The sequence below is a fragment of the Mercenaria mercenaria genome, chromosome 2 (assembly GCF_021730395.1).
Source record: "Mercenaria mercenaria strain notata chromosome 2, MADL_Memer_1, whole genome shotgun sequence".
Classification (NCBI taxonomy): Eukaryota; Metazoa; Mollusca; class Bivalvia; order Venerida; family Veneridae; genus Mercenaria; species Mercenaria mercenaria.
In genome coordinates, this window is record NC_069362.1 from 25,575,810 (window position 1) to 25,588,684 (window position 12,875).

General features: G+C 35.7%; 1 protein-coding gene across 1 annotated transcript in view; it reads right to left on the reverse strand.

The window, feature by feature from the left end:
• LOC123563556 (diacylglycerol kinase epsilon-like) overlaps nt 1–12,875 on the reverse strand; it is a 76,244-nt gene that overhangs the window by 42,792 nt on the left and 20,577 nt on the right. The window contains exon 6 of the mRNA XM_045356410.2: nt 6,024–6,137. Coding sequence (XP_045212345.2) covers nt 6,024–6,137 — 114 coding nt within the window. The remainder of the gene's footprint in view (nt 1–6,023; nt 6,138–12,875) is intronic.

Below are 12,875 nucleotides of genomic sequence, written 5' to 3' on the forward strand. Positions count from 1 at the left end.
TGAAGTGAAAACATCCTGGCCGAGGTAAGGAAGAGGCTATGAGGTGAAAACGTCCTGGTCAAAGTCAGATAGCGGCTATGAAGTGAAAACATCCTGGCCGAGGTAAGATAGAGGCTATGAGGTGAAACCATCCTGGTCAAAGTCAGATAGTGGCTATGAAATGAAAGCATTCTGGTCAAGGTCAAATAGAGGCTGTGAAGTGAAAACATCCTGGCCAAGGTAAGATAGAGGCTATGAGGTGAAAGCATCCTGGTCAAAGTCAGATAGTGGCTATGAAGTGAAAGCATTCTGGTCAAAGTCAGACAGAGGCTATGAAGTGAAAACATCCTGGCCGAGGTAAGATAGAGGCTATGAGGTGAAAGCATCCTGGTCAAAGTCAGATAGAGGCTATGAGGTGAACGCATGCTGGTCAAAGTCAGATAGAGGCTATGAGGTGAAAGCATCCTCGTCAAAGTCAGAAAGAGGCTAGAAGGTGAAAGCATCCTGGTCAGAGTCAGATAGAGGCTATGAGGCGAAAACATCCTGGTCAAAGTCAGAGAGAGGCTGAGGTGAAAGCTTCCTGGTCAATGTCAGATGGAGGCTATGAAGTGAAAGCATTCTGGTCAAGGTCAGATAGAGGCTATGAAGTGAAAACATCCTGGTCAAAGTCAGATAGAGGCTATGAGGTGAAAATATCCTGGTCAAAGTCAGATAGAGGTTATGAAGTGAAAGCATTCTAGTCAATGTCAGATAGAGGCTATAGGGTGAAAACATCCTGGCCGAGGTAAAAAAGAGGCTATGAGGTGAAAACATCCTGGTCAATGTCAGATAGAGGCTATGAGGTGAAAGCATTATGGTCAAGGTCAGATAGAGGCTATGAAGTGAAAGCATCCTGGTCAAAGTCTGAAAGAGGCTATAAAGTGAAAGCATTCTAGTCAAAGTCAGATAGAGGCTATGAGGTGAAAGCATCCTGGTCAAAGTTAGATAGAGGCTATGAAGTGAAAGCATTCTAGTCAAAGTCAGATAGAGGCTATGAGGTGAAAGCATCCTGGTCAAAGGTAGACAGAGGCTATGAAGTGAAAGCATTCTAGTCAAAGTCAGATAGAGGCTATGAGGTGAAAGCATCCAGGTCAAAGTTAGATAGAGGCTATGAGGTGAAAGCATCCAGGTCAAAGTTAGATAGAGGCTGTGAGGTGAAAGCATCCAGGTCAAAGTTAGATAGAGGCTATGAAGTGAAAGCATTCTAGTCAAAGTCAGATAGAGGCTATGAGGTGAAAGCATCCTGGTCAAAGTTAGATAGAGGCTATGAAGTGAAAGCATTCTAGTCACAGTCAGATAGAGGCTATGAGGTGAAAGCATCCATGTCAAAGTTAGATAGAGGCTGTGAGGTGAAAGCATCCTGGTCAAAGTTAGATAGAGGCTATGAAGTGAAAGCATTCTAGTCAAAGTCAGTTAGAGGCTATGAGGTGAAAGCATCCAGTTCAAAGTTAGATAGAGGCTATGAGGTGAAAGCATCCAGGTCAAAGTTAGATAGAGGCTATGAGGTAAAAGCATCCAGGTCAAAGTCAGATAGAGGCTGTTAGGTGAAAGCATCATATTATTATTATTATCATTATTATTATTATTATTAGAAGGAGACATCAAATCTTTCTATTAGATAATGCACACTGTGCACAGAGCATCATACTTTTAAGATGTCTAACATACTAAGTTTGGTATACAAAAAAAACAAAAAAAACAGTGGAAGTGTTTTTACAGGAAGAACAAAGCAGGCTCTTAACATAGGCCACGCAATAAACTAAAAAGTTAAGATCTAAAATATTTTTATGATTATACATTTTATTCTTTCTTTAAAGTTCTAGAAATAAGTGCAAATTAAAACAGAATGAAAACTGGAATAAAAACCCTTCTCGGTACATAAAAATCACTGCCATTTTAGCTATACACCCTGCTTGAAGTTGTTTTATTGTGTTTTTGGAAGGACAAGAAGAATTCAGAAATTGTTTGTAATTCTTTGATATGGTGCTTTTGTCTATGATAAAATCTCCCCCTTCTTTTCTGCGAGCATTCCACGATTACCGTACATTAAATCATAATTAAATCAGCTCCACAGAGCCGGGTTTAAATTCTCTGTAACAATTGCTAACTAGCCTTCATATGTATTTGATTCAGAAACATGCTAAAGAGGACATTAAAGTCACCATATTTTTTCTTACGAAAGTAATCAATTACAGTCAATGTGATCATTAACATGGAAAAGGAATTTGCCAAGAATGACAGAACTTTACTCCTTCCTCCCTAAAAATAAGATCACTAATCAACTATTTATCTCCCCTTTGGACTTGAAAACAAATCTTGATTGTGTCTAATTAGAAAAAAATGTAGTAATGCAATCAAGCGTTAATCCTAAAGATCAGAATAACTTACTTTCATTATATTCTACAGACAACTATGGGAAAAATGCTAAGGACCTTAAGTTTGGTTTCTGATCTACTTTTTCCCTGTTGTTATTTAATTGTAAGGGTGTCTAATGCTCTGCTAGAACGTCGTGGATTCGAGGTCCACTGGCATCACAATTATACCTTCTCAAAATGACACTAGTACTGGCTTTTCCAGAAAGCAGACTCAAGAGCGATTAGCCTTTAGCCTGCTGGCGGCAAGAGATTCTGCCTTTGCATCCGTGCAGACTGATCACTGTCTGCACTGTTCGCTATCAGTCAGTAAATTTTCAGTGAACACCCCTTCGAATAATGAACGGTATTGCCTAAATTGAATGATAGGATTAGGTGGATCAAACAGTAGTATAAACTCATCTCCCTATAATTTTCTGTCTGCAACAAATACGGCCATTAACCCTTACCCTGCTAAATTTCTATAATGAACCTCTTTTCAATTTTAACAGTACCATTAACTGTTAAAAGACTGCACGGATGTGCAGGCTGATCAAGATCTACACTGGTCGCAAAGGCAGAATCAGTCATGTCCAGCATGATAAGGGTTAAATCTAGAATGACTTTATAATGGCAGCTGACTTTGAAATTCTTTAAATTAAAATGGCACAGCAAACAAACATGAACAAAAATGAAAACATACCTCAAGGGTTTTAATGTGGAAAAGAGCCTAAATAAGCTTATTACAGAATGAGTGAATAAAAAACACTTATGATGGACATAAAGTCTGTTGGTATCATAAAACCAATGCATGTTGCACTTTGACAAAGTACTTGAATTACTCATTGTAAAACAAAGAAGGGAATTTGCAAAAAAGCTAACAAACCTAATTTTTATATTTTAACACAATGAGACATGCATGAACTTGTCAACCATGTTATACATATTCTGACAGAAAAACAAACGGACTGACAGATACAACAGAACAATGTGCATATGCTGTACTTAGATGTTTTGAATTTTTTTCCAAGCTTGTCACATACTGACAGTAACAGATACGAACAGGTTCCAGGTCAAAGCTATGTTTGGAGATAAAAAGTACATAAAATACTTACTTTTTCAGTGTTGTGTGTGGTAAGATGTGATGTTAAAAGCATTTGAAGAAAGTGACCTTAAAGTGCAGGAGTAACCTTGACACCTTGGCATGTTAATGGTAAATCCGTGTTAAAGCTAATTTTTATTAAAGGTTGGGTTTTCACATATTTTCACCACCGTGCTTTTTATAGTTTTCACTTTCATAATCTGTAGATGTTTTTCAGACTGACATTTCATTTTTATCTTATATGTAAATCAAAACTAAATCAGTATCATATATATATATATATATATTGTGATAGTAAAACTCTTTAAATTGACCAAGATCTTGTATATCTTTTTAATACACATTTTGCATGCTGAAATCATGCAGATCAATTAAAATGATGGAACACAGTTCTTACAACACACATTGTCTGAGATCTCATCTACAAACAATGTGGCTGTTATAAATTTTGTTATTACCTCCCTTTAAAGAAAAATATTTATGTTTCAAGGGAACAATCTGTTGCATAATTGCAAAGACACAGTAAGTATAAGGAATGTAACTTAAGCTTCATTTGTTGAGAAGCCAGAAGTAAAGGCACTAAATTCAGAATATTGGAAAATATCTTGCAGTCAAAGCCCAACATACTGGGAATAAAATTTTCATGAGCTTGAAAAAAAAAACTGACATCTTGTCAAACAAGAGTCATAGGGCAGAAACTTCTAGAAGTTTTACAATAACATACATTATTTTCTTTATCAGTTAATCCTGTTTTACATTCTTCTTGTCAATATTTAATTGAAGAAAAGCTCAGTTTCAAATAAAAATGGATAAAATGTACCCCCATCTAAGATTTAATGCCCACTTAATTAGCTGAAAATTCACACAAACCATAATTTTTTAGTTTAATTTGAGCCCCTTGAAATGCTCCCGTAAGTTATGCTGTGATTGGAGAAAATGAGTACAGTTTTCAAGCGGGCATAACGAAATGTTACATGAATGCTGCTTCAAAGTATATACAAATCAATTTAAAACTCACTATGAACTAAGATATTATCTCATATAACCATCTAAGCATTTCAAGGCGATCCATACTGAAATATAAGATAAGTACAAAAAGATTCAATGTTTCCTAACAGCAAAAGTGGCTGCCTAAGTCGCTCCATACCACTATATAGCAAACTCAGATTTAACTACTTCTAGTTTCCAATAGAAAAAATCTTAAATAAGACCCACTGGAGGGTGCAATTATATAGATTTTTGTAATGGCATAAATGAATAAAAAGATAAATAATGTTATTTTGAGTCAAAACTTAACTGCAAACATGCTTTTCTTGATGTTTTATTGTAACTTTTGAATAGTAAATGGAGCTTGAAAACAAGATGTTTTATTTTATTTTTTAAATTTCACCTACATATTTGATCTACAGATAGCATAACTATTGAAAGTTAAGCGAAAAATGTAACCGAGGCTTTATACTATTAAGTGAAGATGTTAACAATAAACTGACAGTAATTATAATTACCTCAGTGCAATAACTGGATAACTGTTTCTTTACACCAATGCAGTTACCCACTTCACAATGAGCTGATGTATCAAGTTACCTTAAGAGTCTGGACAGAGGACAGGACAGTGCTTAAACTTGTCCATACATGTATATTAAACTGTTTTCTTACTTTTAGCCACAACAGGATAATGTCAAAATGCACGCGTACATTAACATGTTACCCTAAGCTTTCAAGTCTGGTGTGCTAATTGATATTTAAATATCTATCTAACTTAATGCTTCCACACTTTCATTATGGTCTAGGTGTTTTTCTTTTTAAGTATTCTTTTAACATTTTTCAATTATCATTAACACAACGAACATCTGTTACTGACCTTCAAACATCAAATTGTTATGTTTATAACATAATAATACCAGAATCAATTACAAAATCTCTGTGAAATATAGGGATGCCCACAGGTTAAGACATGTGATTTACAGTGAAAACATACTGTCTGTCAATCATGGCCTGTAACCTGTCTCCATAACACCACCATCATTCTCTTTCTTTCAGATAATATTATTTACAACATAAACACTGGAAAATCTGATTAGAAAAACGTCTTTTTGTAAACAGTTATGATAAAGAGCAGTGTGTCTAGGATGCTAGGGCCTTTTTTTGAACTGGTGTAGAGGCCTCCGAGGTAGTGTGGTAAGAGTGTTTGGAATAATGGCTCTCTCCCTCTCACTGCTGTAAGTCACAGATTCAAGACCTCTTTATTTTGTGCTGTTTGTCCACCCTGACAGTTAATGGTATATGTTGGCTTTCCTGCTTCAGTAGTAAAGGAAGATCATAGGTGCACTGTTTTCCCCTGTGAACACCTGGGTAGTTATGTCTCCCTCGTGTAAACCTAAAACATATCTGACAAAGCTTGTATAGACAGAAATATGGGGGCAAATACTTCAGTCAGTAAAGACAACAACTAGACTGTTGAGGCCCACATCAATCTAGTCAATGCAACTCCAAATCTATTTGGCCATTTTCAACAGCATGAACACCTGTAACAAATTCTGGAAGTTACATACCTTGTTTATAAGTCTGTTAGCAAACAACCACGGCCAGGACTGGCGGGACTTGTGAAAGTTTAAAGTGACCAATGCATCAACTCCAATAGACAAATAGTTGTTCATCACCATCTCCTGAAATAGGAAAACTAAGCAATTTAATTATCTGAATATCAAAACAAAGTTATGAAATACTGGGACAAAATATAAAACTGTTACTCTTCAACAAGTATTCATTATCTGTTAACTTATCTTTAACTGACCTTTTTATTAATTACTTTTATTAATTACTGAAACTACCTTTGTTTTTTTTTATTATCTTGATCAATAAATTGCACTAATTTAAATCAACCTACTTGTCTGAAATAATTCAGTTTGAGATAAAGTTATTTGAAGTTTGACCTTCCTGTGTGACCTTGACCTTACACCAAATAAGTTGATTTGTGTTATGAAAATCCCATTCCAGCGGTTGAAAAGGTATGGCGGGGACAAAAAGTTAAGATATTTTATAATAATCTTGCCAGTCTGACCTTGACCCTTGGACCATTTGTGATTATTGCCTTTTATGATGACAAACATTTATGTATAGCTTCAACCATTTCAGAGATATTCTTCTGGAGAGGAATTTGAGATGGATAGAAGGATGGACAACAAACAGACAGACAAATTGACAGATGCAGCTTACTCCAATACAGCCACCATACACTTTGTATCTGGGATATAATGAAATGTGGGTATACAGTCGACATTGTATTAAGAGACCACCCAAGGGACTGCTAAGAAAGGGTCTCTTAATGGAATGGTCTCTTAATGGATTTCAGTCAGATGAAAAGAAAAGATATTTGTAACTGTTAATGTAACTGTATTTATTATGAACATACTTGTATGGTTTAAAAATCTATTTTAACATTGTGAACACTTTTCCAAGTCCATAAACAGTATAAATTATGGCTAGATTGTTTGTCAGTTCGACTGATACAAATGTTAATTGCATTCAGTCACATGCAAAACGTACTCGCTAATTACACAGATGAAGAAATGCCCGGTAGACTATTTTACCTGTCGGGACTTCATTAATGTGGTGGCTAATCGTTTAATAAAAAAGTCGTTTAATGGAATGAATTTATGTACTGAAAACGTTTGGGAGGGATTTTGACCGGTCGTTTAATACAACTAGAGCTATCGCTAAAGGTGATGAATGTACCCCCCGCATGCACTGACACAGTACATTGCAATTTGACGCACACAAGATTGCATAATTATGTGAACTGTATGTATACAGACTGTATGTATACAGTATAGTAACAAAAAACAAAGTCCCATAACTATGCAGAATATTTATCTAAAAGAATGTAACATGCACCATGCACAACTAGGGTTGGTACTGATCACTTGTGTGAAGTTTCATTAAATTGTGTGTAAGGGTTTGGTAGATTAGGCACGCACAAGACTGCATATGCAGACTGTATGTACATAGTATGTTAACAAGAAACAATGTCCCATAACTCTGCAATTTTTGTCGCTGAAAGAACCTAACATGCCCCATGCCCCATGCACAACTACTGTTGTTACTGATCACTTGTGTGAAGTTTCATTAAATTGTGTCAAGGGGATAAGGAGGGATGGTGCGCACAAGATTGTGTCTATGTATATAGTATAGTAACAAAAAAAACAAAGTCCCATAACTCTGCGGACAGACAGACAGACAACCTGAAACCAGTATACCCCCCCTTACAACTTTGTTGTCGGGGGGTACAAAAACCGCTTAACAGAGGTGGTCGCAAGTACGAGGTCGACTGTATTGTAAAACAAAAGCTGTCGTAGGACAGCAACGCTCTACTATTCAACAATCTTGTCAATTGAATGAATATTAATGTCGAAAAAGGGAGCAGAATAATTTTGTAATATTGCAAAACAGGGTTAAGGAACCTGTACAATGCATATCAGCTCATGACAATGGACAATTGTGTGAAGTTTCAATCAATTCCCATTAGTGGGTACTGAGATACCAGGTTACATACAAAAACATAACCAAAAACAGCTATGTCGAAAAAGGGGCCTAATTTTGTAAAGATGCAAAGTAGAGATATGGAACCTATGCACTGCATGTCAGATCATCACAGTGATCAAATGTGTGAAGTTTTAATCAATTCCCATTAATTTGTACTGAGATACCAGCTTACATACAAAAACTTAACCAAACACAGCTAAGTAAAAAAAGGAGCATAATTTTGTAAAAATGCATTTAGAGTTATGGAACCTATGCACTGCATGTCAGATTATCACAGTGAACAAGTGTGTGAAGTTTCAATCCATTCCCATTGATACCAGCTTACATATAAAACCTTATTAACCAAAAATTTCTGTCGAAAAAGGGGCATAATTTTGTAACAAGAGATCACAGAGTGATCTTGGCGCCCACCAATGTGCCATTTTTGAGTGTTCCAAATTTCAAGACTTATTGACCAGCTCAAGGTCAAATTTCATTTCCGTACACAACACAAATCTATGCATGTGGTCCAAATTTGAAGCCTGTACCTTCAAAAATGTGAAAGTAGGTCACTAGGTCAATGTCAAGGTCAAAGTTTGTTTCGGTATACAAAACTATGCATGTGGTCCTAAATTTGAAGCCTGTAGCTACAGAAATGTGAAAGTAGGTCACTAGGTCAATCTTAAGGTCAAAGTTCCTTTCGGTACATAAAACTATGCAAGTGGTCCAAATTTGAAGGTTGAGTTTGAGAAATGTAAAAGTAGGTCACTAGGTCAAAATCCAGGTCAAATTTTACTTCGGAATACAAAACTATGCATGTGGTCCAAATTTGAAGCCTGTACCTTCAAAAATGTGAAAGTAGGTCACTAGGTCAATGTAAAGGTCAAAGTTTGTTTCAGTACACAAAACTATGCATGTGGTCCAAATTTGAAGGCTGTAGCTTGAGAAATGTAAAAGTAGGTCACTAGGTCAAAATCAAGGTCAAATTTTATTTCGGAATACAAAACTATGCATGTGGTCCAAATTTGAAGCCTGTACCTTAAAAATGTGAAAGTAGGTCACTAGGTCAATGTAAAGGTCAAAGGTCATTTCAGTACACAAAACTATGCAAGTGGTCCAAATTTGAAGGCTGTAGCTTGAGAAATGTAAAAGTAGGTCACTAGGTCAAAATCAAGGTCAAATTTTATTTCAGAATACAAAAACTATGCAAGTGGTCCAAATTTGAAGCCTGTACCTTCAAAAATGTGAAAGTAGGTCACTAGGTCAATGTCAAGGTCAAAGTTTTTTTCGGTACACAAAACTATGCATGTAGTCCAAATTTGAAGGCTGTAGCTTGAGAAATGTGAAAGTAGGTCACTAGGTCAAAATCAATGTCAAATTTCATTTTGAAACACGAAACTATGCATATGGTCCAAATTTGATGCTGTACCTTCAAAAATGTGAAAGTAGGTCACTAGGTCAAAATAAAGGTCAAAGTTTTTTCCAGTGCATAAAATTATGCATGTGGTCCAAATTTGAAGGCTGTAGCTACAGAAATGTGAAAGTAGGTCACTAGGTCAAAATCAAGGTCAACTCATGTCAAGGTTCATCTTGCCACTCAAAAATATACATGTGGTCCAAGTTTGAATGTTGTAGTTACTGACAAGAACATTTTAAAAGCTTTTCCCTATATAAGTCTATATGAACCATGTGACCCCCGGGGCGGGGCCATATTTAACCCTAGGAGGATAATTTGAACAAACTTGGTAGAGAACCACTAGATGATGCTACATTACAAGTATCAAAGCCCTAGGCTTTGTGGTTTGGACAAGAAGATTTTCAAAGTTTTTCCTATATAAGTCTATGTAAACCATATGACCCCCAGGGCGGGGCCATATTTGACCCTAGGGGTATAATTTGAACAATCTTAGTTGAAGACCACCAGATGATGTCACATACAAAATATCAAAGCCCTAGGCCCTGTGGTTTTGGACAAGAGGTTATTCAAAGTTTTTCCCTATATAAGTCTATATCAACCATGTGACCCCCAGGGCGGGGCCATATTTGACCCCAGAGAAATAATTTGAATCATCTTGGTAGAGGACCACTAGATGATGCTTCATACCAAATATCAAAGCCCTAGGCTCTGTGGTTTTGGACAAAAAGGTTTTCAAAGTTTTTCCCTATATAAATCTATATAAATTATAAAAATAAACAAAGGGCCATAACTCACTCATAAATTGTTGAACCAGTCTGATTTTCAGGGGGACACAACTAGGGTACCAATACATCATTCTGACAAAGTTTGGTCAAAATCCCCCCAGTAGTTTCTGAGGAGATGCGATAACGAGAAATTGTTAACGGACGGACGGACGGACGGACGGAATGACGGACGGACGGACCACGGACGCAGAGTGATTTTAATAGCCCACCATCTGATGATGGTGGGCTAAAAATGCAAAACAGAGTTATGGAACCTGTGCCAGTGAACAAGTGTGTCAAGTTTCAATCCATTCCCACATGTGGTTACTGAGATACCAGCTTACATACAAAAACTTAACCAAATCGGGATGCCGACACATACACGGATGCAGATGCCAATGCATGGGTGAGTCCAAAAGCTCTACCTATTCTTTTAATAGTCAAGCTAAAAATGGCAATAGAAATGACTGAATCATTGTTTTTACTGTATTAAGCCTATAAAACCAAAATGGCATTTACTGTGAAAACATAATATATTGAATTAAGAATACAGTTTTCTTCCACCTAATTACTTTGCACAATTTTGAAGCTACATTGAATAAGTTGATTGGTACCCACTACTGTACTCTAGGTTCATCAAATAAAGACTTTAATCTTTAACTCATCAATTCTCTACAAGATTCTGCTAGAAACAGCAAGTTTTCAACAAGGCCTCCCTCAATATGCATTCTTGTCCTACTTTTCCCTTCTTTTATAGAAAAAAAACCCCTTCTTTTTGTACATTGTACTCAATTTAAAAGTACACTCTATCAACTCTTTAACAGAGTTTTTTTTTCAAAGATGTCTGAATCCTAGAGTATATGTTTACTGATGAATTCTAGTTGGGTGGATTTTAATTACATTACACTTTCTACAACCCCCACACTAACATCTACTTTACTTTTTCCTCATCGAAAGAACTGCCTGTTATTTATTTGTATATACCATGCTGAGAAATAATGTAAAATTTTACAAAAATAAACAAAAAGTGAAATTTGAAATAATGGAACAGGGTGATAAAAGCACAGCAGTCGACCACTTGAAATAAGTAAAACCACAGACTACAAACATTGCTGTCCGGAAAAATATATCTTTCTAGATAAAGAGAGATAACTCTAAAAATTTGTTTTCACAGTTACAGTATACAGTTGTCTTTGCATGGCAAATGCTTAATGTTTTTACCCAACAAAAAATTGACTGAAATAAACCTTTAGACTTAGTACATAGTGGATTCATAAAGCAGAAATTGTGCCAGTAATGGCAGTAATATTATCCCATTCATGATAAAATTATGTTAATTAATGGTGTAACTGCCGCAAAATGTACCCATTATAATAGATGTGAACTCCATAAAACTGTGTCAATAGTATATCAATATATATGAAATCAAAATGAGATCAGTCTGGGCATTTTTTTAAATATTAACCCTCATTCAAGCGAAACTTGAAAATCTTTAAAAGACACATGAGCAAGTATATTCCTGCTATAAGTTAAACACCATTGATCAGTAAGTATCAGTAAATATGTGATCACTAATAAGCTAATTATCAGAACAACAGAAAACAGAAAGTGCAACCTTTTAAGACAAGAAAGCCCTAAAGGTCCTGTGTCGCTCACCTGACATAGTTTTCACTCCAGATAACCTAATATCTAATTTGGCCTAGGATTCATAGACCATGTTTTATATAAATCAAGTATATCATTAACAAAGTTTTTCAATGATTTGACCAATTAATATAGATTTTGACCTCAGGTATCCCACTTTTGAACTTGACCTACATTTCATACAGACAAACATTCTGAGATTAAACTGATGATCAAGTTGATAAAGTGGCCTCTTAAGTGTTAACAATGTTTAGCTATGATTTGACATAATATCCTAGTTTTTTTCCTTGACCCAGTTACAAATTTATCATAGATCTTAAACAGACACACATTCCTACCAAGTCTCATGATGATCAGGTAGAAAACGTGGCCTTTTCAGTGATAACAATGTCTATGATTTGACCTAGTTTTTGACCTAGATAATCCAGACTCAAACTTGACCTTGACTTCATACAGACAACAATCTGATAAAGTTTTATAAAAATAAAGCAGAAAATGTGGCCTGTAGCATGTTAGATTCTACCTTGTGGCCTAGTTTAAGACCTCAGTAACCAAGTTTTAACCCTGACTTAGATTTCAAAGAGACAAATATTCTGACAGAGTTTAATGAAGATCAAGTAGAAAATGTGGCCTCAAGGTTTAGAACTTGACATAGACTTTGTACAGACAAACTTTCTGACAAAGATATATAATCATCAAGTAGAAAATGTGGCCTCAATGTTTAGAACTTGACGTGACTTTGTACAGACAAACTTCTGATAAAGTTATATAATAATCAAGAGAAAATGTGGCCTCAGTGTTCTACTTGTGCGTTAGACCTTCGTAGACAATTTCTGACAAAGATATTAAACTATCAAGTTGAGAAAGTAAATGTGGCCTCAAGGTTTAGAACTTGACGTAGACTTTGTACAGACAAACTTTCTGACAAAGATATATAATCATCAAGTAGAAAATGTGGCCTCAAGGTTTAGAACTTGACATAGACTTTGTACAGACAAACTTTCTGACAAAGATATATAATCATCAAGTAGAAAATGTGGCCTAAAGGTTTAGAACTT